The sequence below is a fragment of the Sceloporus occidentalis genome, unplaced genomic scaffold, assembly GCF_023333645.1.
Source record: "Sceloporus occidentalis isolate IW3139 unplaced genomic scaffold, rSceOcc1.0.p SCAF_2, whole genome shotgun sequence".
NCBI lineage: Eukaryota > Metazoa > Chordata > Lepidosauria > Squamata > Phrynosomatidae > Sceloporus > Sceloporus occidentalis.
Window position 1 is genome coordinate 198,601,339 of NW_028316982.1, and position 26,006 is coordinate 198,627,344.

Sequence of the window (26,006 nt, forward strand, 5' to 3'; positions counted from 1 at the left end):
TGTTATTCATCTCTTTAAGATCGTTTCCTCCTTTCCTTGAGCTACCTCTTTTAATGCCAGCCCTTTGAATCTAGTCAGGATAAAAACTCACAAGGCTTATTTATCTTGCTCTATAATGTGCTATGTATACTGATAATGCTGTCTAATATAATTGTATTATATTTAATTCAATTTAATTGGGGGGGGGAATGATATTCACTATAGCCACATGCAGCAGTTTGCCTGAGTATTCCCTCCACTGAGATTTCTTACAAAACCATGATTTGGCACACAGAGCCAATAAAGTCCCTAAACTCTCCATAATCCACAGACAGTCATTTCCCATGTAGCATTTCACAAGCTGACAGACACAATCTGCAAAGAGTTCTACATTATGTTTTTGTAGGATGCCTTTGGCAACGATTCCTCCAGATACACCCACAGGGACATGTTTTATCAGAACACCCTGTTCAAAACCTACACTTCAAGATGGATTTAGATTATTTGTTAGATTCCACTGAGAGATAGATCCTGGGCAAGTTACATGGGCTTCATCCATACTGCAGAAATAATCCTATTTGACACCACTTTAACTGCCATGGTTCAATGCTAAGGAATTCTGGGATTTGTAGTTTTGTGAGACATTAGCCTTCTTTGTCAGAGAAAGTTCTGGTACCACAACAAACTACATTTCCTGGAATTCTATAGCATTGAGCCATGGCAGTTAAAGTGGGTCCATTATTTCTGCAACGTGGATGGAACCATGAAGGATTTATTGCAATACAGTGCTTTCACATACATCCTCTATTTTACAGAATTCTTTTGAAATCATCCCAGGTGAAAATATGCCACTTTACAGCTAAGCAATCAGAATTTGCAAAAGTCCCAGGATCCACAAGCCAGCATGGCTGCTGTTCATTGCAGCTGGGAATCTCCACATGTTGTAGTCCAAAAAGGTAGCTTTTTCAAGCTCTGGAAACAGCACCAGTGAGGTTTACAGAGAGGTAATCTAAGGATAAATCCTTGGGCGGAAGACAGGGGACTGCCCAGTTGCACATGTGCAATGTGAACAGATTCAGTCATTTTTCAATGAACTGGAAGCAATGCAAATCAAACTCATATTTGAGATCTTAAATATGAAAGAGATGAACCAGCAAGTGCTTTAGAATTATATGTTTGTCTCCGTATAATTAATTTTTGACACAGATGACGGATTTAATAAAACAAGCTATGCCTGCGCTGAATGAGGCCACAGGTGTATGTCATCTTGTTTCTAGCTGTGGACAATGTCCAATTTACAAAAGTAAGATGGAGACAGTTCTACTCGATTGGTTACCACAGAAAAAGTACAGAGATTTTAAAGAGTAACTGCAGCCTGTACATTATTACTACTTTTTTTTAAAACTGACATAATACAAAATTATTTAAGTAGCTTTTAATATATTGAGTCAGACAGCACTGCTCTAATGTGATACTCTCTATATGTTCTAATGAACTGAATTTCAGCAAATGTTTTTAACACTAAAAACACATGACTTGTATGATTTTAACAGGATTATGGATCAGTAACTACACACACAGGGATTTTTGATACTGTGCTTTTCATAAGAAATTGATGTTTAATTATATGCTGCTCTGTATATTTTTAATATCTATTCTTAATGCTGTCTAGTCTTAATGCAAGAAACAATACTAAGCAGATACTGAGGAGATTAATATACAGTTAAGTTTAGGTATGTTTGTAGAATTAATCCCTTCCAGTATGTAAAATGGATTCCAGATGGATTCCAGATGCTTTGCAAATCATTCATTGTATCTAACCTACTTTTCCTGATGTACATGATAATGCCTATCACTACAATTTTATTTTATTTTTTGCAAAGTTTCACCTTTCACTGTTATGAACAAATGAGCGAAACAGTCAACACAAAGCTTCACAAGTAACACTGATCCATCCAGCGCAAGACAACTGTTAACCTACTTTTGTTTCATTTTTGTTAAGTGACTCCGAAATACAGCAAGGAAAACAGAGGAAATACAAAGATTAGGTTGAGTCAGGCACATAGCTCTCTTATCTTCTCTCTCTCTCTTTTCTTTTTAAAGGCAGTTCCTAGCTTCTCTTGGAAATCAAAAGCACTCAACCCAAACAAATAATGCTTTCAACTGAAAACAGCATGAAAGATTTGTTTCTGCTTACCTTACACAAGCCACGAAACATTATACAAGACCAAAGGAAGAATAAATTCTGGACCTTGTGTATCCCAGATTCATTGCCGCTCAGAACTTTGGCAGTGGTTAAAGCTTACAAGAGAGTGACAAGGTCCTATAAAAACAATCCAGTCAAAAAAAAAAAAGGGGGGGGGAAGGACCTCCCCTAGATGTTCTACTTTCTCTTCCCTTCAGTGTCAAAACTCACTTAAAGTACTAGGACATTCTAATCCAGGGAACAATCAACTGCAGCCTGATGTTTATAGATGTAATAAAAGAACAAAGACGTATGTTTTTATAACCCCACTGCACAGTAAAGATATATGACCAGCAGTTCCTCTTGTCTTAAAGAGACAAAGGTCCCTTTTCCCCGCATTTCCATTAACCGTTTACTGAATTACTAGGTGTCACACTGTGATCTGCGAAATGGGAGCAATCTTTTCAATGACATCAGCTACTTAGTTATATTTAAAATAACGCTTTTTAGAATCCTCACAATGTTCTGCAGTTATTATTGTTCTCTCATGCAACTTCTGTAAGGGGTTATGGAATTGCCAGCTTTCCTTTCCCTGGCAGGGCCCAAGTACAGTCTTTAACAGCTGTACTAAAAAATTAGTGGAAATTTAGTAAATGTTCCCCATGGATGCATGTGATAGCAGTCGTAAAGAGGACAAACACCCTGGCTCATCATAGCTGGGAAATGGCCTGTACTTTATCCACAAATGCATAATGACATTTGTGTCCATTTCGCCAGATGCTTGGCCTATATAACTATATGGGCCAAATACAAATTCCTCAGTTTAACACCAAATCACAAATATATTGTTATATTTGTTACGTATGGCACAGTGACTATCACTTTTCTAGCTGTTGTCGGCATTAATCTAGGGCTGCCAGATCTCAGGCCCTGAGTATCCAGTTTTCATGAGTCATCTCCAGGCAAAATATGAGTGTGTAAATTCTCCATTTGGTGGCTGGGTTCCAGAAGGAGGAAAGGGTGGTGTGCAAAGAACCAGCTCAGCTAGTAGAGTAGAAGTGTGCTACAATTTGCATTTGTTAGATTAATTGATTGGGGGGGGGGTTGTATTTACTTACTTGGCTTCCTCCTTCCCTCCCAGAGATTGTGATGTCAGGACTCACCCTCCAGTATGCTCTGCATCTGTCTGCCTGTCCCATTTCTAACAAGTGAAAAGGAAGTCTCATTTCACTTTGATCTGGAATCAGCCCCTTATATGAGAAAACAAGTCCCACCTTTCTCTCCTTGAATGATAAGCTGTGACCACTTGTGGTTGGTACTTCATGCCTCCAGGGGCCCATTCCTAGAGCTCAGGTTTTGGCCTGGAAACCCTGGGATTATTCTGAACTGGCAAATCTAATTATATCACCATTCCTTCTTGGCTGGCCATCTCTTTGTCTTCACCACTCCTCAACTTTTTCTTATCTCCTGCCACCATCTCTGCTTCTCCCCCTGGTCTTCTGTTGTCTTTTGCCCAGCTGACTCCATAAACTTAACTCCTTGTCCCGCTCTGCTTCTCTTCTTCTTCCTCCTCCTCCTATCTCCTGCACCCCTTCCCATCTTCTACGGTTATTAGTCCTTTAAAAACTCTAGTTGTTGTTGTCCTGTGCCTTCAAGTTGTTTTTAATTTATGGCGACCCAGATTTTCTTGCCAAGATTTGTTCAGAGGAGGTTTGCCATTGCCTTCCCCTGAGGCTAAGATCATGTAACTTGCCCAAGGTCATGGGCTGGAAATCAAACCCCAATCTCCAGAGTTGCAGTCCAACACTCACAACTATGTCACACTGACTGTCAAAAAAAACTCCAGACCTACAGTCTTTCTTCTCCCTTCTGTGCCCTTTCCCATTCCACTTATTGTTGTTATCCTAAACAAACAGACAAATAAATAAGCAAACAAGCTAAGTATTGGCACACGTGGGTCATTTGGTCTCCTGGTGTCTTGCTCTCAAGGGCCCTCTAACATTGCTCAGTCAATTTCAGAGCTTGAAAAAGTTATTTTGGGACTACAATTCCCACAATCCTCAGCCAGTTTGGCCAATGCTTTTTTCATATACTAGAAAATCTCCAAATTTTGGATTGTATGTGGAATTGTAGCATAAACTGAACACATCACTGTTTTCCTCTAGCACATCACACAATAGCCACCCACAGACTGGATGTCATGACACTGAGGTAGCCTTATGAGGTTAAAATGCCTCAGAAGATGCAGAAGTGTTATTGAATGAATGCAAGCCATCTCATTACCCTGCACCAGACTTTGTGCTACTGAATTAATTACAGTTGGTCCTTTGTATCTGTGAACTCTTTATCTACATATTCAACCATGGCTTGAAAATATTTTAAAAAATATAAATTACAAAAAGGCAAACCTTGATTTTGCCATTTAATATAAGGGACAACATTTTACTATGGCATTCTATTTAATGCTATCCATGAATTTTGGTATCCACGGGGGGTCGTGGAACTAAACCTCAGTGGATACCAAGGGCCCACTGTATAACCACTGTATTTACAGATCTTTGCTGATCTGTAAATTCAAAAAAGGGGGAAAGATTGCAGTTTATAATTCTAGACTGACAAAACGTGGCTATGTTTTAGTTTGTGTGAATTGTTTGTAAAAATATTTAAAAATTAATTTTAAAAGATGCAAAAGTATTCTGCACACACACACATCTGGGTCCAATCTGTACTGACCTCTGCAACTGCCAGGGACTACCCAAAATATTGTGCTGCCTGAGGTGAAGAAGAAGAAGAAGAAGAAGAAGAAGAAGAAGAAGAAGAAGAAATAGTCCTCCTTCTGCTACTCCTTAAACCTCCCCAAATGACATACGATTTCTCCTATATTCTCACTTCTACAGGTGTTGGCATGCACACTCACACAGAGAGATGCAAAAGACTACAAGACAGTAGACAATAAATTTATAGGGATGTTGGTATCCACAGGGGGGCCTGGAACCAAACCTCAGTGGATACCAGCGGTCTACTGTATAACTTTTGCACAGTGTAAATCAAGAAAAAGGGGGGAAATTGGAGTCTGTAATTCTAGACTGACAAAACCTGGCTTTGTTTTACTTTGTAAAGTTTAAAAAAACCCTAGCATCCATTCATGCCTGCAGTTAAACAAAGATTTTGCAATGAACCACATTAAGCATGAGTTTCCAGAGCCCAAGTGTGGCTACAGAGATGACTCACTTCTACATAAGAGCCAATCACACCTCAGAAGTTGCTGGAACAAGTAAGAGAGCATCTTTTTGATCTCAATGGAAGTTGCATATTAACTTGAAAAATCAGGATTTTGTCTCATGTGGAAAGATTTCAGGAGCAGGAGAGGAGTGAAAGGAGAATAATCGTTCTGAGAATGGGAGAAGAGGGGTGAAGCTATCTTGCTCATGTCCTTCCTCCCTCTTTGCAAGTATCATTTGAATATTTAAATCAGGATTCTACTGGGGCTGGAATTTAACCAGAGGCCCATGAAGCAGTGCAAAAGAGGTGATGTGTATTCCTGGAAAGCCATTTGTTTCATTCTGAACCAATGGAAGTTTCCAGATACTTTTTGAAAGTAGTTCTACATACAACACATTGCAGCAATACTGCCTGGGAGAGCCACAGGTCCTCCCCCCACACTCCCCATAACAATGGAAATATTTATGGAAGGGATGACTGTTCTTTGCAACATTCTGTGTTAGTTCATTTAGTGGAACAATCCTCTGACAGCAAGCAGTAATTTTCCAGAGTGTAGCCCTAGGAGTCAGTATCATCGCCATCTGTAGCTCAGTGAGACGGAAGATGGATGTTTATACAACCCTATAGTTCAGCAAAGATTTATGACCAGCAAAGATAGTGTGCAAAGCACTGCTCCAGAGGGCAACAAGGGATGCTGTTATGTGATCCCTGGTGTAGAGATGGCATGTAGTGCAGAAATATCCTTTTCAGAATGGAGCCATAGTGCAATACTGTGACCAGAAAAAGAAAAAAAAAAAACACTGAAGAATTACATATGACTTGCAGTCAAAACTTTATCCCTACATATGCATACTTGAATGATGTACCTAAAATTTATTCTGCTACCTTTTGGAGGCCACAGTTTTCTATTTTCTTCCTTTAAATATTCCTGGATAGAGAAATATAATATTTCCTGAAGCACCTGAGGAAGCAGGTTCAAAGTTCATTTACTTGTGGGTGAGAACTGTCCTCCCTCAACATTCTTGAGTGAAATGCAGCAACTACGCACCAGTAGATTACAGCTGCAGGGTGCATTCCAGAGTTTCCCTGAGGCTGCACTGTGGATAAACTTTATTTTGCATGTAGGGCTCTCAGCAAGATGTCTAGTAAGACATCAATGGGGGTTTTTCCCAAAAGAATGTATGACATTCAACAGAGGCTCATGTTGTAGATACAACACCTGCAATGGGGGAGCCAAGCAGATTCTTTCAGTTTCTTCTCAAGAGGCCATATGGTGCCAGCATTCTTTCCTCTTAATAAATACATGCTGCAGCAAGTTCCATAGACAGTGCAGGATATCTCCATATAATATAAAGATGTATGACTGCAGAGGTATAACCTATAAAATATGTCTCCCAAAAGCCACTGGGATGGCAAAATGATACAGACACAATGGGTCCTGCTATGCAATAATCCTCTTCCTCCTCCTCCTCCTGGGACTGGGGTTGGTCTGGATGTTCTTTTGGTGTATTTTCCAGCTGTCTGATTTCTGACTGGAAGACTGGGATATGACAAAGTAATTGAACTGGTAGGGTTGCTTGACATAATCTTAATGGAACTACATGAATTCATTCCTTGCTGTTAACTGCCTTTAAGTCGATCTTGACTCATGGCTATCCTGTGAACGAGACATCTCCAAGACCCCATATTCTCTTATCCTACAGTTTCAGGCTCATGGCCTCCCTGATTGCATCTAGCCATCTGGAGTACAGTCCTCCTCTCTTTCTACCATCTTCTACCTTTGGTAGCATTATTGTCTTTTCTAATGAGTCATGCCTTCTCATGATGTGGCTAAAGTAGGATAGGCTCAGTTTTGTCATCTTTGCTTCCAGGGACAGTTCAGGCTTAATTTGTTCTAGGACCCATTTGTTTGTCTTTTGACCATCCACAGTATCCTTAGCACTCTTCTCCAGCACCACATCTCAAATGAATTAATTCCCCCCCCCCCACATCTGCTTTCTTCACTGTCCAGCTCTCATGTTGTACATGGTAATTGAGAATACAATCGCTTGGACAATTCTGACTGTTGTGTTCAGCTGTATATCTTTACACTTTAGGAACTTGTCTAATTCTTTTATAGCTGCTCTTCCCATTCCTAGTCTTCTTCTGATTTCTTGTCTCCAGTCTCCATTCTGATCAATGTTTGATCCAAGATATGGAAAACCTTTAGCTATTACAATTTCCTTGTTATCTAGGCTGAATTTATGGAAATCCTCTGTGGTCATTATTTTTGGGTTTTTTTAATGTTCAGCAGTAAGCCTGCTTTTGTGCTTTCTTCTTTAACTTTCCTTAGTAATTGTTCCACGTCTATGATGTTTTCTCTAATAGTATGGTGCCATCTGCATATCTTAGATTGTTGATGTCTCCATTGAATTATTGAATTCATTCTAGATGATGACAAACTAGAAATAGTAAAAAGTTTCCATATCTTGAATCAAACATTGGACTTTATCACACGGGAGGCAAGTGTCCTCCTCCCTTCATTAAATCATCATTAAATCATGTTACTCGCACAGTTGGGCGGAAGATTATCACACTCTTGCCCTCTTATCCTATTCTTGTCCTATCTGCAAACAGCAATGTTTACAGTAATGCCTCCTTCGTGTGATAATTTCCATTGTTCACAACAAAGACTGCTGGCAGAAAATAGCAAAGACTTGTAATGATTACTGAAGAAAGTCAAGGAAGAGAGTGGGAAAGTCTGCAGCTGAACATTAAGGAAATAAAAATAATGACCACAGATGATTTATTTAACTTTAAAACAGATGATGAAGACACTGAAACAGTTCAGGATTTTTCCAAACTTTGGCTCAGTCATTAATCAAAATGGAGACTGAAGTCAAGAAATCAAAAGGCTAGGACTTGGATGAGCAACCCTAGACAAGATCCTGAAATGTTAAGGTATGACTTGGACGACCACCATAGGTTGAAGTCAACTTGACAGCAATTAACAAAAACAGTGACTTGATAGCAGTTAACAACAACAATCATTTTGGAGGTTGAGACTCAGAGGGAGAACCAGGCCAGAAAGTGAAGATGAGGTTCTTGAAGATTTGAGTGCTCCTGTTGGTCTGTTTAAGCTGTGAAACACTATGCAACATTCAGCCTGGATATTTGTAAATAAAACACAGGCAGTAGTCTGGTAGTAACTTTAGAAATGTAGGCACTCATGGTGACCATTCCCATAGACATGGTCTTAAGGAAAAGCTCAAACTGCTGGCAGCTACATTAATGCATATTGAAAGGAACAAATCCTAGCAGCTTTTATCTTTCCTAGGAGTAGGCTTTTAAAAAAGCTAAGGGATCTTCATTTTCCAGTCAAGCCCAAGCCATTCCAAAATACTTTGCATTACAGCAGGCAGAGCTTGCAACAATATATATGTGTTGGGAAAATTCATCCTACTACTATTTGAACTAAATAAGAGTGAACAGTGAAGCTTGTGTGAGCAGATAAGACTATAATCCCTGATAATCAAAATGTCCCTGTGTTTTGACTTTGTGGGTACCCTGGCTCAGCGACACCACTTACCATAACAGAGGCTGGATGGCCATCTGTCAGGGGTGCATTGCTTGTGAGTTCCTGCATGGCAGGAGGGTTGGACTGGATGGACTTTGTGGGCTCTCTGAGTTCTATGATTCTATGGCCTCCTTGTAAAAGAATACAAATTTGTGTGAGCACTGAAACACTCAGAACCTCTCATCACTGGGAGAACTGGAATGTACACAACAAGATTCCTTTGAGTCCATCCCAAGTAGTTTTGGGTACACTTGCTGGGACTTGATCTAGAATCTGCTCTGTCTTTATAAACTTCCATGGGGAATTCTGGGTAACAACACATCTGTTTCCCAGGAGGTCTTTCTCAGCTTCAAATATTGGCACATATGTGCTGAGAGCACAGCAGTGCACATATTACTGTGCTGTCCTGGGAATTGCAAATCCCAGCCTCCAATCATGCAATTATTAATAAACAAAAGCATATTTTTTAAAAAATCAATATGGACCCCCCCCCCCCCCCCGAATAATGGGAACAAGAAAGTGAGGCAGCAACAGCATAAATTATTTCCAAGAAAAAATATCCAAGGGAATAACTCAAAAAGAAGCATTAATTACAAACAAAAGGTTTTGCAGCTGGGTGGTCTGGACACACATTTCACAGTAATCAGTGAGAGTAGTTTCATCAAGATTAAGGGAAAGGCGTTGGCAAATGTATGCAACTGCATTTACAGAGCAGCTGGATTTGGCTGGTGTTGGAGCTCACTGATACTCGGTGATCTACATGGAATTTATTAAGATTAAGGGCCTAACTCTAAAGAACATGGTCAGCATGTAGTGGAGCCAGGGCTCCTGGGGCTGATCCAGGACTTTTTATTAGCAAAGTCAGTGTGATGTGGAGAGCCAGCCCAGCATATGTAGTGGTTTGAGCTCTGAGGAACAGTTTTAATCTCTGCTTGTCCATGAAAACCCACTGAGTGACCTTGGGCAAGTCACATTTTCTCAGCCTCTGAGAATGTGCCAATTTATTGTGCTGATTTATTGTGCTCTGAAGGCAAACTCCCTCTGAACAAATCTTGCCAAGATTGCCATAAATCTGAAGCAACTTGAAGACACATAACAACAAATGATATTGCATCTTACTATCCTGCACTCTACTATTCCTTCAGTTTAGATATATGTCCCAGATTAGTTCAAAACGAAATGAAGTTTCCTACCAACAATGAACTCTTATTACCTATCCCTGGTGTAATGGAAAATATGGGACAACTTTGTCTGAAGTGAGCAAGACCCATTAGCTTTACAAAAGATGTGGAGATTAACGTATAGACAGACAGACAGACAGACAGAGGGGCTGTGCACATCAGTGGGAAAGGCCAGCCTGGCGGGGGGGAAGTTGAGGCATGGCGTACATATGACACCCTGGCTTTGTCCCCAGAGTGGTGTGATGCCACACACCACACCACATGGTGCATGGTGTCATGGTGCACCTCTGGTGCTGTGTCCACACGTAAAGCTGCAGTGCTATGGCTATCATAGGTGTTGGTTTTGACCTATAAAGCCCTAAATGGCTTGGGCCCAGGGTACTTGGAGGACCGCCTCTCCCCATATAATCCACCCCGCACACTCAGAACATCCGGGACTAAATTGTTGGAGGTCCCTAGGTCTAACCTTACCCGGACCTCACAGAGGGCTTTTACTACTGCTGCCCCTCTACTTTGGAATAAGCTCCCTGCAGAGCTTCGCTCCGCCGCCTCATTAGCTGTTTTTAAAAAACAGCTGAAAACATATCTATTCCGGCTGGCCTTCCCACCTTAATTTGTTTGTCTATTCTTCCTGCCCCTTTTTCCCTTCTGACCCTGGATCGATGTACCTTTTTGCATTCTTCCTCTGCCCCTGATATGTGTATTTTTCTACTCCACTGTTTCCTGTTCCTGTTTTTTGTAGTAATGGTTTTAATTGTTATATTGAATTTTTAATCTGTATTGAAATGTTTTTTATAAATTTTGTAAGCCGCCCTGATCATTTCCATGGAAGGGCGGGGTAGAAATAAAATTTATTATTATTTATTATATTATTATCATGCCCTTTGCAGGACAGAAAAAGGAGCCACTTTTGTGGGTCTTTTTTGTGCCCTGCAAAGGCCAGATTGGGTCCATGGCATGTGGCTGCCGTGGCACTGGTCTAGCTGTAAAAGGGGCAGTCTGCACAGCCCCAGAGATAGATCAACACAGCTGTCTGCATTTTGGAGTTGTTTCAGAGGGGGTTTGTGATTGAGCAGTGGTTCTCAATGTTTGGTCCACCAGCTGCTTTAGACTTCAGTTCACAGAAACACTAGGTAACATGGTTCACAGTGAGGGATTCTGGTAACTGAAGTCCAAAACTCACAGAAACCAAAGGGTGTCATAATTACAGCCTGTATTTCAAAATTTACTCCTTCCCCAGTGGCTTGGCTGATTGGCTTGTGCACCTATTGAACCTTGTTTTCTTGGACAAACAATGCTTGATTTATAACATGGCTGAGTATTTATCTCTGGATAAATTCAGCTTCCAAATGTGGTGATAGTGACCTTATTGGGTAACATCACCAAAAGATAATCTTTTTTATAGATACAAGCCTACTAATTCAAATGCAACAACAGATTAAATGTTGTAGAAAAGCGCAAGGCACAAGAATTGGGGCCTCTTTCCCTGCCACTAAGCACTTCTCTGACCTCCTGGTTTTTCATTTTTATAACTACTTATGGCTGGTTCACTTGTTTCAGGTTGAAATGCAGAGCAGTACTTCAAAAGACCAAGAAGCAGAGAAGTCAATGAAGGTATTTTGATTGCCTCCACACTTTCCCTGGCATAGTTGCAAAAAAAAGCTCACATCATAGAAAAGGGGAATACAAGAAAAACTTTTCTTGCAGAGAGACAATTGGTCCTAAAAACCTAGCAGAAAGGTGTTATGTCTTGATGTAATTGAGCAATTTAGTCCTGGTATCTGCTTGGGAAATTGGCAGAGGAGTGAAATGCTATTTCGTGAATTATTAAACCAACTCTGTGAGATTTCTTTGAAATCCTGCTTATAATCAGCACAATAAATTGGCACATCTATAAGGATCCATGTTTTCTGCATGTCTCACATAAGCTGCCTACCAGTAGCTGTATAAGTCTATGCTCATCCAACATTCCCTAGTCATTTCCCTGGAGATCACTTGCTGTCGTGTCTGTTTTCTGTCACTTTATAACTTTACATGCTAGCCAGAAAGACACAGGCTTGACACTGGGTAGCTGATGTTACACAATGCTTCCAGGTAGGATGCAGATATGGTGCAGTGAATTGGCAAGTTATTACCATAAGCTAATGCTCTGCAGAAGAGCAGCAAGCAACCCATGCTTTGATGTCTTTAATCTGTTACCCCAAATTCCATTAGAGAATAGAAGTTCACTGCTTCCTCCTCCACTGTTTTCACTCTTCAGAGCTGGTTTCTTTGCTTGGTGCTGCTTCTTAAGGATTTTTAAAAAACCATCAGGGTTGGCTCCAACGGTTCCCATTGCTCAACAACTGCTGTGTTCCACACACTTGCAGGAGTTTCACTATTGACTCTTAAAGTTCCCTGCCTCCGCTGCTGCTTTCCTTTCCTTTTGCTACAGCCTCCTCTAAATGTGCAAATTGTGACAAGGGTGAGGAGATGGAGCAGCACACTTCACTTGCCCTTTGCAATCTCTCTGGGGATGTTTTGCCAGTGTCCATGGTGTTGGGGGAGGGAGGTTCTGGGAACAGTGCCCCAAAAAGTAACTTTCACAGGCCCTGGGTATGATGTGGCTATGCTATTGTTGTGCTAGCCTTTCACATCTTTACTCCTGCCTAGACATTCACATTATGCAATTACCTTTTTATTTGCCATGGCTGTATCCAATGGAAGTCAAGGATATGTTATTTCTTGGGGCGTTTAAACTTCTCAGCTGGAGAGTTCTAGTGTCTCACCAATCTATGGATCCCAGGATTGCAGCCATGGCAGTTAAAGTGGTTTGTTGTTGTTGTGTGCCTTCAAGTCATTTCCAGTTTATGGTGACTGTAAGGCAAACTTATCATGGGGTTGATAGTGTGTGACTTGCCCAAAGTCAACCATTTGAATTTCCATGGCCAAGTGAAGAACCCAGCCCTGATCTCCAGAATTGTAGTCCAGTGCTCAAATCATGACACCATGCTGGCTGTCATGGTTAAAGTGGTATCCAAGTGTTAAGACTCTATGGTGTGAAAGAGGCCATTATCAGCCGTACAGAAATGAGAAAGCAAAGAATAATAGGGTAAAAAAAAAACCCAAGCTAACAAGGCCAAATGCTAAATAAAAATTAAATAAAAATAAACAACAATAATGTGCCAATGCATTACCCTGGAGCAGGGTGGGGTACCTGTGGTCTTCCAGTTGTTGTGGAACTCCAACAGTAGGCCCAGCCAGCATGACTAATGATCAGATATAAGGGGAGTTACAGTGCAACCACACACTCTCACAGGCCACTGGTTTTCCCTCTTGTTAGTGTTGCTATTCAATTTTTTTAAAAAATCATTCCGCAATTGATTTTCTGCATCAAAGTTGCCTCCATTGGCATCTGACCTTATTAGTCTTCTCCTCTTGCATTTTCTTAGTTGGGCAGAAAGCACAGCTGCCATTTAACTGCCTCTGAAATGAGAACTGTCTGTGAAACGCTAACCCTTTTGTTTTCTCCTGTTCCATCTGTTTTCCTTCTTAGGAACTTTAGTGATTAAATTATGAATCCTGTGAGAATAGGCCTTTTTTTCCTTCTCAGATGAAATCCTCAACGTATCAGTTTTCTCTTGAATATAAAAACTTCAGCCTTACAGTCTAAAAAAATTGATAGACTGAAGATATAAAAGTAAAATATAATGATCCTGATACAAAAAGAGCTAGTTGTGCTTGTGATTCAGAGCAACCCAGTTCCATTGATTTCAATGAAACACAAATGTAGCTAACTTTCTCTGGATTGGGACTATGAAAAACATAGCTTTTCTTAACTATCCTCACAATTTTCACATGTCATTCCAGTAACTTGTTAGCAAGCCCTTGCTTTCACTGTACTGTTTCTTTACTGCCCACTTTCCCCCTTAATAGAACATAATTCTTTCTTCAATATACTAGAGGTTCCTCCTGACTTAATTTGTAAAAAAAATGTTCCAGTTAGGAACCCCAAAGGATTTATTAATATTTCATGCTAGGAAACCATATAGGACATTTTGATGCAATAAGACAGAGATTGGCCCATGGTAAAAGGGTCAGGGGCATTTCTGTGATTATTATATGGAACACTCACCTATTTAAATATGGTACATGTCTGCCACAAGCAATTTTGCGTGTGTGTTTTGCTACCTAAATTTGATTTTTTTTCTACTTGAGTACTTTTGTACCTTGGGTTGTTCCCTTAAAGTTTGTACTGAGGCCCAGAGTAAATTAATCACCTCACTAAATAGGGAACCATTAGGCATCACTGTCCCTACTGGTGGAAGCACAAAATTGGATACAATCCGTAAGGCCACAGATCCAGAGTAAGTTTTACTAGGCTTGATCTTAACTGTGATCATTTATTTCAATGGGACATGAATACAAATTCTTCTTCTTTAAGTTCAAGAAGAGTGTAAAGCGTAACTAACTGGCATCAGTGTTGTTGAAGTCATTTTATTCAAGCCATCTGTTTAAACTCTGGCAGCCAATTCACGAGCAATTGCACCATGACAATCATTTGAGTGTAAAATTTGCAGAAAATTTTCACAATCTATTGATTTAACAGCACCTAATTTATTCTGGGTTTACCTCTAGGTGAAACTTTATTCAATGGCCCATTCAAATAAATTCCATTCTGTGGAATCCTAGGATTTGTAGTATAGGGAAGGGCATTTAGAATTCTCAGCCAGACAGCACTAATGCCTCCCCAAACTACAAATCCTAGAATTCAAGAGGATGCAGCCATGGCAATTTAAGTGGAATCATAGTGCTATTTTTGTGTAATGTGAAATAGCCCCAGATTTACCAATGCAAGAAATGTGCTCAAATCACTTTTGATTCTAAAAGAATGTTGTGAGCTAGTCTACATGTAAGTGTATTAGGTGAATTAATGTGGATTTTCTCACATTCACATCAGCACTTAATTGCCTTCACTTTCCTGCACAAATTTGCATCTATTCTCCCTCCTTCTGCTGAAAATGGGCAGTCATGTGAATTCAGATGGATGACCACATGTTCGATAAGGACCCTTGTGGATACCCTGGTAAAAACCACAATTCCTGTTTCTGTGGAGTTTGAGGCCCATATTCCTCTGAATTTCATGTGGAGGGATCACATTCTATTTGAATTGAATGAGAGGAGTGTTTTAATCATGTAGAAAATCCCTTACCTGTTCGTTTTTCTGTAGCCACTGGTATTACTCTGTATGGAGTCCTACAGCCAAAAAAGGGATAAAGAATGAAAATGTGTACTTTCAACTGATGTCACCAGCATAAAATGTGGGAAGGAGGACTACTTGGGAAACTTATTGTGCTCAAAAGTTAGTCAGGAAAAAGAACACACATTTATGATTGCTTCATCGGAGCCCCCAATTCAAGCACAGTGGACCTTCTATATTGAAACAATGCTGACAACATACAATGTTTTGCAGCTCCTACTCAAGTGCAGCAGCTGCTTTCTTGTCTGGGATGCAATAGGTTAGATTAGAGGTAGGGTTGCCATACCTGAGGACCTCCAAACCGGGAAAAATGTAGGACAAGGTTTAAAAATGTAGGACTTTTTTAAAAAATTTCCTGGCCAGGAAATTAAAAAAAAGTCCTACATTTGAAAACCTTGTCCTCCTTCCTGGCTTGGGAGGAAGCCTCGGCCTCCTCTCAGGCCGGGAAGGGACGCGGGGGCCGCCCGTCATCACGGCCATCGCCGTGGTGGCAAGTGGCCTCCTCCTCCTCCCAGGCCCCTGCGAGGCCTTGGAGGACTCCGCGATCGCGGAGCCGCCTCCAAGGCCTTGCTGGGGCCTGGGAGGGAGCGTCTCTGCGGCTGGAGCTCCGACCGCGGAGAGCGCTCCTAGGCCTCAGCGAGGCCTTGGAGGCCCCCGCGACGTGCGCGGGGGCGGAGGTGGCCGCGGGTGGTGCCGTCCCTGTTTTGGCGCCAAACCGGACCGGGACCGGGTCGGCACCGCCCAAAGAGGGATTGTCCCACCTACAGGTGGGATATGGCATCCCTAATTAGAGGTGCATCTGCACAGTGGAAATAATGCAGTTCTGTAGGATGCCCCAGCACCATCCCACAGAATCTTGGAATCTGTAGTTTTGTGAGGCATCATCACTCTTTGGCAGAGAAAGCAAAAGGGCGTGTAAAAGTAAAAATCCTAGGATTCCATAGGATGGAGATGCAGCGCTTGTCAAATGGTATCCTTTCTACAATGTAGATACATCCTAGAACAAAGGGTAGGGAAGAAAATTATAGCTTTCAGGATACACCTCTGAGAGGGTGGGTGGGGTGGACACAGGAGCATGATAGAACATAAGTGAAAGTTGAAAAAAACTTTTGGAAAAGGAAAACCTTAGACTACTCATTAATGAATACGCTTTTCCAAAAATGGCAGCATGCATAATAATTTGCTTTATTTCTTCTAGTAAAGGTCTAAAGAAACTTATGAAATATCAACAGCTCTCAAGTTCCAGAGGAAGCAGCAGAGTGGGATGGAAAAATACTCTCCCCTTTACGAACCAATTCTTGCAGCACTTTTTTTCTCACACATGAATACACATGATCTAATAATATGTGATTTTTAAAATTTAAAAGGATCCTTAGAATTGCAAAAGTATGAGGAATTTTGCTGACTCTCACTGCATGTTCTCTTATGCCAGGCATGCCAAATAAATCTCATGTGTGTGAAAAAAATAAAAATACATCTACTGAGTATTCACAAATATTTCTCTGGGCTTTTCCTTAGTTATAAGAAAATATACTTGCCTTTCTGAGTTTGCTGGCATGGTAGGATCAATAGATACCATGCAGTCATCAGCTGTGAAGAGTGAAATGGTTGTATTCCTGGAAGACAAAGTTTAAAGCTCTATTTATTTAACTGCATCAAGCTATGATAGAAGTCTCTTGGTGCTTCCTCATAAACTTCATGGCAAGGCCTAAAGTTGGTTTTTTTTGGGGTCTTTTTACAAATCAAACTGAAGTTGAACATGGGAAGGGAAAGTGGGAAATGACAGATATTTTTAAGATTGGGAATGCTCAGATGAATGCTGCTAAAAGACGCTTAAAACATTTCAGGCAAAGGCTAAAGGAAGGAAGAAATATTAATCTGACACACTTCTTGATCCTGACAAAAATGAAATGTTGGAATCTGGTTATGGTGACATGCTAGTACTGAGCACTCATCCCCTTATATGTGAAAGTAATATCTATGAAATAAATCTGTCTTTCTGTATCCAACAGTCAGCTGCTTCAGTGGCCAATGAGAAGACATTACTTTCAGGAATTTGTCGTATTCTCTTTGAAAACTGCCCAAGTGTAACAATATGCAGAACTGCTCTGTGCCATCACATTCAGATGTAAAGAGTTAGAATGAATGCATTACCAATAGTCAGTTACCAACCCTAGGCTTCAATCTGGTTCCAGGGTATTACTAGTTCACTTCAAGCATTGGCCAGGTAGATAACTTTTTACGAATGTTGTATTCTTTTCTTTTGTGCATGTTTGCAAAGTGGTTCATTGTCTCTCTATCGGCTGTTCACGTGTACAAATTTGTGTGTGGCTGGATCTTGCAAAATAGCAGTAACATCAAGGCTGATATTAATGCAATGGCTTTAGTATTATTGGCTTTAGCATCTGCCGATTAAAACAGGATACATTTCCTCAAGACAGAAATGAGAAGTAACTAGTGATAAATGACATAATTTCATTCATTTATTCATTTATTAATCAGTAATTTATTTATTTCCCACATTATTGAAAGTAGAATAAAGTTGTATTATGACTGTAACTTGCCAGAAGTGTAACTGCAACTGTTTATTACTTTTATAGTGGCAGAGGAATATCACACAGTTCATACGTATCTTGTAGTGTATCTCATGCTCAGATGTGGGTGTTCAGGTAACAGTAGGATGATTGCCAGGAAAGTATTTTATCTGTCCCAGTCCAGTGGCTTGTAGAGTTCAGTTATTTTTTTTAATTAATCATAAGCAACAATTTATGAGATCTCCTTTTAAGAAACAGGTAACGACCAAATTCCTTTATAATTGTTACCATTGTGATAATTCACTACTTTTGGGGTCTTTTTAAATAATTCTAACTAGCTTTCTAAAGGTAACTTTCCAAGCTTTGTTCTTAGCATTTCCCCTCTAAACTATTCCTCATTATGGATGTATTTTGCAAAATGGCAGTTGTATGTGCATTGCATTGCAGGCGAGTGTTGGTTCCTATTTGAGATGTAATACTTGATGCCTTGGGTCCTGCACTGAGAGAAAGGCAGGATATCTATAAGGTGCTAGGTAAAGATCATATAAAAACTAGGTCCTTTTCAAACCTAGAACAATAGAACTATATCATTTCAGCTCAGGGAATAACAGCATTATTAATATTTCCCTTGTTCCATCAGGTTTTCTGTCAAACAGTGTTTCTGAGCATATAATAAGTATTTTCTACAATCAGAAAACACACATCTAACCAGGTGGAGCTGTTTTCTAGGTCAATGTGCAGTAGTTGCCAGGAAGGTTAAATCTTGCTCCTCTCAATCAAAAAATTTAACAACAATTGATTGAATTTGTGATATTTCTAAGAAAAGTGGGTTTCTTTATGCACTTTGTGGATGGCTTAGACTGTTAAATAAAACTTCTTTGTCAGCAGAGTGCAAGCACAGACTGGTGACAATGTTTGACCTATATTTATGGATAGAAATCAGACATGTCGTTAACAGCAGCAAAACACACTGACTTGATTAGAATTGCAGAAGGCTTTTTTTTAATGGGGCATACTTTTCAGTATGAATGCAGTTTTGAAAAGGGTTTCCATGAGATCATTGCATCTTGTAAAGGTGAACAGCATATCTAAGAGACATTAGACACATGGTACTAATCCAGTTATCAAGATGATTCTGTTGCAAAGTTAGTAGACACTTATGAACCTCTTAAGTCATTTATTAACGTTTTACATAATGTTGATAAACAAATCCTGAAGGTTAAGTATGACTCATATGCAGCTCACTGATTCAACATTTGAAGTATTCTACCAATGAATATTCTGCTAAAATTAATAAGGCTTCTGCACTAGAGTACTACAGCAACTGGAGCCAAACAGTCAACCTAACCTGCCCAAAGAACAGGATACATACACATGCCGTTTCATTTTCCCATGAGCCTCTCAACCTGAAATCAATGCCACTGGTATTAATGGGATGAATTCTTCTGCTTTTGTACACATTGTTGACAGAATTCAGAGATATCTGAGAACCAATAGACTTGCGGTGCATCTTCACTGCAGAAATAATACAGTTTGGTACTGCTTTACCTGCCACGGTTCAATGCTATGGAATCCTTGGATCTGTAATTTTGTGAGATATTCAGCCTTCTCTGTCAGAGAGCTCTAGTGCCCCAACAAACTACAAACCCCAGGATTCCATAGCATTGAGCCAAGGCAGTGAAATGGTGTCAAACTGCATTAATTTGTCAGTGCAGATGCAGCATTAAGTAGTGGCAAACTCTGCAAGCTTTTCATGTGTTGTGACACCCATTATATTGCAGACATTTACTAAGTATATACTTAGTATGCATTTATGGACATTATCACACTACACTGTTATAGTGCTGTTCTTCCACTTTAACTGCTGTGGCTGCCTCCTGTGGAATCCTGGGATTTGTAGTTTAGGGATTTACATTTAGATTTCTCATCAGGAGAGCTCTTAGGCCTCACTAAACTACAAACCCCAAAATCCCACAGGAGGCAGTCATAGCAGTTAAATGGAATAATAACACTATAACAATATAATGTGATAATGTTGTGTGCCTTCAAGTCATCTTCTACTTATGGAAACCCTAAGACAATTCTATCACAGAGTTTTCTTGACAAGAGTTATTCAGAGGGGATTTGCCTTTGCCTTCCTCTTAGACTGAGAAAGTGTGACTTGCCCAAGATCATACAGTGGGTTTAGATGGTTGAGCTGGGATTACTTTGGAAACATAACATCCTTAGCATAAACGAAGATTAGAATTACATGAGAAAAGAATTTTTACCTTGGTAAACCAGTTGCAATGCAGAAAAGGTCCATAATATCTCTTGAGTTGCAATATTTACTGAAGGCCACCTTCCAAAAGAAACAGAAGCAAAGAAAACAAGCTGAAGAAGGAAACTTTCCAAGAGCAATTTTTAACTACATCCTGTAGATATGGTACTAATTTTTAAGGTCATTTCCCACTTAAATATATCTGATTTTTTATAATTCTGAATGCAATCCATTTCCCATCCTTCTATGCTTGCTTTTTGAGGTCTGGAAAAGAACAAATAATTTGAGAGTCTAAGCCAATCCCCCCCCCCCCCCCAAATCATATTAATAGGAGAGTAATGTTGTTCAAATACTTGATAGATAACAATACCTCAATCCATAAATATGATTAGTGTGAATTAGACCTATATGTTCTTTAAATGCACACTCACAAACTGAATATGACAAAACTAGCAGAAGTGAGATACATTTTAAAAAAACCAAAGGTGTGTGTGTTTGTGTGTGTGTGTGTTTATATGTTTATGACAGATGGATAGGACAAAGTGAACCTATTTCAGCATGAGTTGATTCTTGGTTTCCATGTCTGAAAGAAAATGAATGCATTCTAGGGTTTTATTCTGTTGTGAGGACACAATCCAGCATGTTGAAGCTATTTGGGGGATAGGATTAAATGGAATGGGGGGTTTATTTAATGTCTGGATTATAAACTGGAGTGGATCCTCCATCCTACTGACATGGAAGCCACCAGAAGCCTTTGCTCTTAAAATGACATCTGTACAGAGGTATATCCACAGTTCACAGTTACAGCAGTTTGATACCATTTCAATTGTCATTGTCATGGCCAGCCATGATGAGGACGAGGAGGATGAGGAGTAGGACTTGGCTCCTCAGGTGCAGGAGGAACCTCAGGCTTTGCCAGGCCCCAGTTCTGCCCTGCCAGGTCCCACTGGGGCTCTGCTCTCCCAGCCCTAGCGGATTTGGTTCAGTCAGACCCTAGCTCTGTGGGATCTCCTCCAGTGGAACCTGGGGCTCAGCAGCCCAGCCTTGCCTCAGTAGAAGTGCCAGACTTGGGAGACATAGAGCAGCAGAGCACTGAGGTTCCTACCTTTAGCCAGAGGAGACCAGAAAGGGCATGCCTTCAGTGTTCCAAGAGGCTTACTGAGAAATGTTCATTAGGCAATCAGCAGCTGTGATAAGGAAACTATATATAAGACACCTGGCAGACGCTGAGCTCTCTTGTCAGAGACTATTGGTTCTCATTAAGTGAATGCTGCTGGATCTGACGCCTTGCCTCCTAGACCTTTGACTGCCTTTGAATCCTTGACCTCAGATCAGACCAACCCTCTGGAATTCTTGACCTTGGACTGGACTGGTAGTAGTGCTCTCTATAGTCCTGAACTTTGGGCTGGCTTGTGGCTTACTTTCTTCGGACTTCGTTTGGCTGGAGGAACTGCTTCTTGGCAGCTCGGCGTGTTTACCTTTTGCCGAGCAGGCTCTTATCAGCCATATGAGTGTGTGTTGGCAGCATTCCCAGACAGTCATGGTTTCATCCTAGGCAAACCTATGATCTGTAGTTTGGTGAGATACTTCACGTTGTGTGCTACAGAGCTCTAGTCCTCTGTTCCCTGAACTACAGCTTTCTGAATTGCAACTATTCCTCACCAAACGATGAATTATGTAGGATAGACACATGGCAGTTAAAATGGTATCAACGTGCTACAATTTTATAGGTGGTGTATACACCCAAGGATATGATGGAAATACACATAGAGATGTCAGAGCATATTAGTAATCAGTCCTTCCAACTTCCATTCTGAACAAATTTGAATGATATGTTTATATGAAATCCTGTTGATGATAAAACTTTCATTTGACACCAGAACACCAATTGAGATACAAAAGGGAACCAGACAAGAATGTTTCCTTTCACCTTTGCTTTATATTTTGGTGTTGGGGACTTAGAGATGTTAGACAAGCTGATGGAATCTGTGGAGTGAAGGTAAAAAAAGAAGAGTATAAATTGAGGGCTTATCTGGATGATCTTGTGATGATGATACAAAATCCACTGGAGTCAATGAAGACTACGGTATTTGGGGCATGTTCTGGATTTAAGGTGAACTGTGATAAAACAAAACTGTTGACTAAAAATATGACTTCAGAAGAAGAAAATAAATTGACTGCTCTTTCCAATTATAAAGTTGTTTTGTGTTGCTGAAGGAATGGATTTTGCTTAGAGATGAGAGACTTTTGGAACTTGAAGGTCATGACTTAAGATTTGGGTGGCATGGTTATAAAATTAAGGCACATGATGAATTTAAAAATCATTGTATTAGAAAGCCTCTTCTGTGAATTTGGTATAAATATAAGCAGAGACTTTTTCCTAAGATAATATTAGCTACTTCACTACAAGAAGCATTTTTCAGGAAGAACAGGTTATATATCAGAGATGGTTATTTTATGATGAGCTTTTGTATCTGGAACAAGACATTTGGGAGTGGAAGTCAAGAGAGATGCTTCTCAAGAAAGGCAAAGATCTTAATTGGTTTGCTTATATGCAACGTGAGGAGAGATTTAATTAGGATAAGAGAGATTTAGCCATAGAGGTTGGAGAAAATGTGTTCTACTTAGAATTGTGTAAGAATGGCAATTATGCAATTTAAAAAGTCTATAAATATCTTTTGAAACTAGAGACAGAAGATGAACCTATAAAAAATTATATGATAAGGTGGGTCCAAAATTTTGGCATAATATTCAAATGGATATATGGGGGGGAAATGTAAACTAAACATACAAAATTTACCTTGTGAATAATTTAAAAGAAAACATGTAAGATGATATACAGATAGCATCTAGCTCCAAGTAAGTTGTAGGAAAATGTCCAAGGCTGCATCTGCACTGCAGAAATAATCCGGTTTGACACCACTTTCAATGCCATGGCTAAATGTTATGGAATTCTGGGAATTGTAGTTTGTTGTGGCACCAAAGCAGTGCCACAACAAACTACTATTCTCAGAATTCCATATCATTGAGCCATGGCAGTGAAAGTGGTGTCAAATCAAATTATTTCTGCAGTGTGGATGCAGCCTAAGAATGCTTCAAATCAATGCTAGGGTTATCAAGGTAAGAAGGGCCCCTTTCTTCATATATGGTGGACTTAGAAGAAAGCGAAAGGTTACTGCTCTAAGATGTATATGTTAATTCAAAATATTTTAAAAGTAGATTTTGCAGTGTCACCAGAAATGCTTTTTCTGGGTATTATGAGATAAAAAAATTGGATGGTAAATATGTATTACTTCTTAGATATATGAAAACAACAGAAGAATATTATACATTCAGACATGGAAAGGGACTGAAGCACTAATGGTTGGTTAAGTTGCTGAGTTTGCCCAAATTGCCAAATTAACCTGGGTTTTCAAGATGCTCACTTTCAGGAAGGTAGGTAATCTTTTTCTTGTCTCAAACAAGAACATAACACCGGGCAACTCTTGACTCCACCCAGATATAATGAAATCCAGTGCCACCTAGTGACTGAATTATATGCTTGATACTATTCATTCCTTCTTTCCTAACCTTTCTACTAAAAAATTCCCAAAATAAGCCCCCAAATTATTTTTATCAATTTTTGTCACCTTTCACAATGCCCTTGCATTTTTTGACAACGGCTGTTCTGAGAATCACAGGGGCCAAGTCTTGTTTTCTTATTTAGCTTCATAGATAGAAAATAACCTTTTATTTCAGGTTAAATAGATTAGATTCAGATTGGTCTAAAATCGTAGCAGGAAACAAAATCACAGCAAATAATGGTGTGAGGGAGAACTGTCAGAGCAAAGGGAGAGGCTGCCAGAATGTCACCAATTAGCTAATGGTTGGTGAATTCAGTCAATGGAAATCTGATGTTATTGCTGTTGAACTTAGAATGAACTTGTAGAATACGCAGGGCCATCGAACCTTGAAATCAATTACCATTGAACAAAACGAATGCACGATAGCTGGGATATGACAATATAATTGGGAACAAATGGAAGTCAGATAGTTACCCTGATTAATTAAGCACCAAACTGAAAGGGGTAATAAAATTAGCAGACGTTTCTCTTTTGTTGTTGTTGCAAACAATAGCTAAGTAAAGCCAATGTTAGTTTATTGTTGTTAGTTTATTACCATACCTATCTTGATGCTACACTGCAATTTAATAAAAGTTTGTTAGTCTTCTCTAACTGTGCAATTTTGCAAATTGCCTAGGTAAACATCGTGGTTCATAAAACACTCACTGCATTTTGAAAGCACCTCAGGATAGGCACTGTAGGATTCTTTAAAAACAAAACAAACAAATGATAAAATATTCTAAAGAGCTTTTGTCAGTCCCAGAAAAGAAAGCAGTCACCTGAAAAAACATCCCTCCTTGTTTTGTTATTTTTAGTTCACGTATGCTCCCAACACAGAATGTAGTATTGCAATTAGCTTTTAAAGGGAAATGTCTACACTGCAAGAACTATGTTCAGACATTCCATGTCTGACTTTAAAAAACATGAAGATGCTAGAAACCTTCCATTGCAGGAGAGCTTCTTAAGCCTTGTGTAAGTAAACAAAAACATTTTGCATCTTCTAGAGACCACTTGAATGATTCTTCCAAAATGCATCCAGGGATGATTCTTCCCCCTTCTCCCGCCTTTATTTTTTAAAATAATTTTTGTAATGATTACAATATGGTGGCCAAATATATAACTTACTGGGCATAGATGGTAAGGCAGGCTACTCTGGCCTGCCCTTTTCTCTCTGTTTTGCTGCTCCTACATGCGAAGGCATTCTGGAGGCACCTGCTGTTTACCTTCACTGATGTAGGCAGGGACTGCAGGACAAGTTAGAGAAGAATCCCATTCTTTCCCAGCTCAAGCTTTATTTCATTGTTTACTGCAGGCATGCTACTGCAACCTGACACTGAAGGTCTATGTTTCACCAGCCGCTTTTCACCATCCTCTCAGTGCTGATACTCCAGCTTGACAGAGGACAAGGACATAGGAGGAGACTGGACAAAAAGACTTTGTAAAAAGGAACTTCTTTGTCAGAGGCTCTTGTTAGCTGATGTATGCCTGCATTTAGCTGGAGTGCCACAGTGAAATATCAGGGATCTCAACAGAGGACTGGCTGTGGTGGGGCAATCCTACCTCAAACCTTAGAAAGACACTGCCAGTCACAGTTGACAGTATCAAACCAGATGAACCCATAGTCTGATTCAGTGTAAGGCAGTATCCTATATTCCTATAATTATCCATTTTGGGGTCAAAGCTTTCTTTGGTGGGGAGGGAAGTTACTTTGTAGAACCAGGGGCTTCATTGAGATCCTTGGCAGGATGTCTAAATGTCACATCTCTTTTAAAGACACTTATGCAAGTTAAAGTGGTACAAAAAATGATCTAAGAGAAGATTCCCTCATAGACATATCTCATGGATCTAAGGAAGCAGACCATGTATACAGAAGCTTCTGCTACGTCTTCTGCTCAATCTCAAAGGTGCTACAAGATCCTTTTGCATACTGATATTCCAGACTAACATGGCTAGGTCTCTGAAGACATACCTCATGTAAGTAGACTACAACACATTTGATTAAGTCTGGTGTCTGGCAGTTCAATTTGCATTGAGTTTGAGGAGGTACACTATCTAGGTTGATGGCCCATTTGCTCTCCAAACCACAGTCAATGGAGGATGTGTGTACCAGGTAGCTGCTTGGAGCAAAACCATGCCATTAATGTGCCCGCAGCCCCAGGAGCTTTAAAAAGTGTGATCTGGCAGCACAAACAGGAGCCCCTTCACAGGTTGCACATATGGACTGAAAGCCATACTATTCTCACTTACA

The 26,006-nt window shown here is 40.0% G+C and overlaps 1 protein-coding gene across 2 annotated transcripts in view; it reads right to left on the bottom strand.

Moving 5' to 3' along the window:
- The window catches only part of PDE9A (phosphodiesterase 9A), a 103,691-nt gene that overhangs the window by 68,799 nt on the left and 8,886 nt on the right, over positions 1 to 26,006 (bottom strand). The window contains exons 2-4 of one of the 2 annotated variants that reach the window (XM_089511963.1): positions 20,167 to 20,237; positions 16,901 to 16,978; positions 15,315 to 15,358 (exon numbers count right to left, since the gene is read on the bottom strand). In XM_089511963.1, the coding sequence (XP_089368089.1) occupies positions 15,315 to 15,358; positions 16,901 to 16,978; positions 20,167 to 20,237 (193 nt within the window). Of the gene's footprint in view, positions 1 to 2,176; positions 2,283 to 15,314; positions 15,359 to 16,900; positions 16,979 to 20,166; positions 20,238 to 26,006 lie in introns of those variants that run through there. The other variant, XM_089511962.1, reaches the window with a different exon arrangement.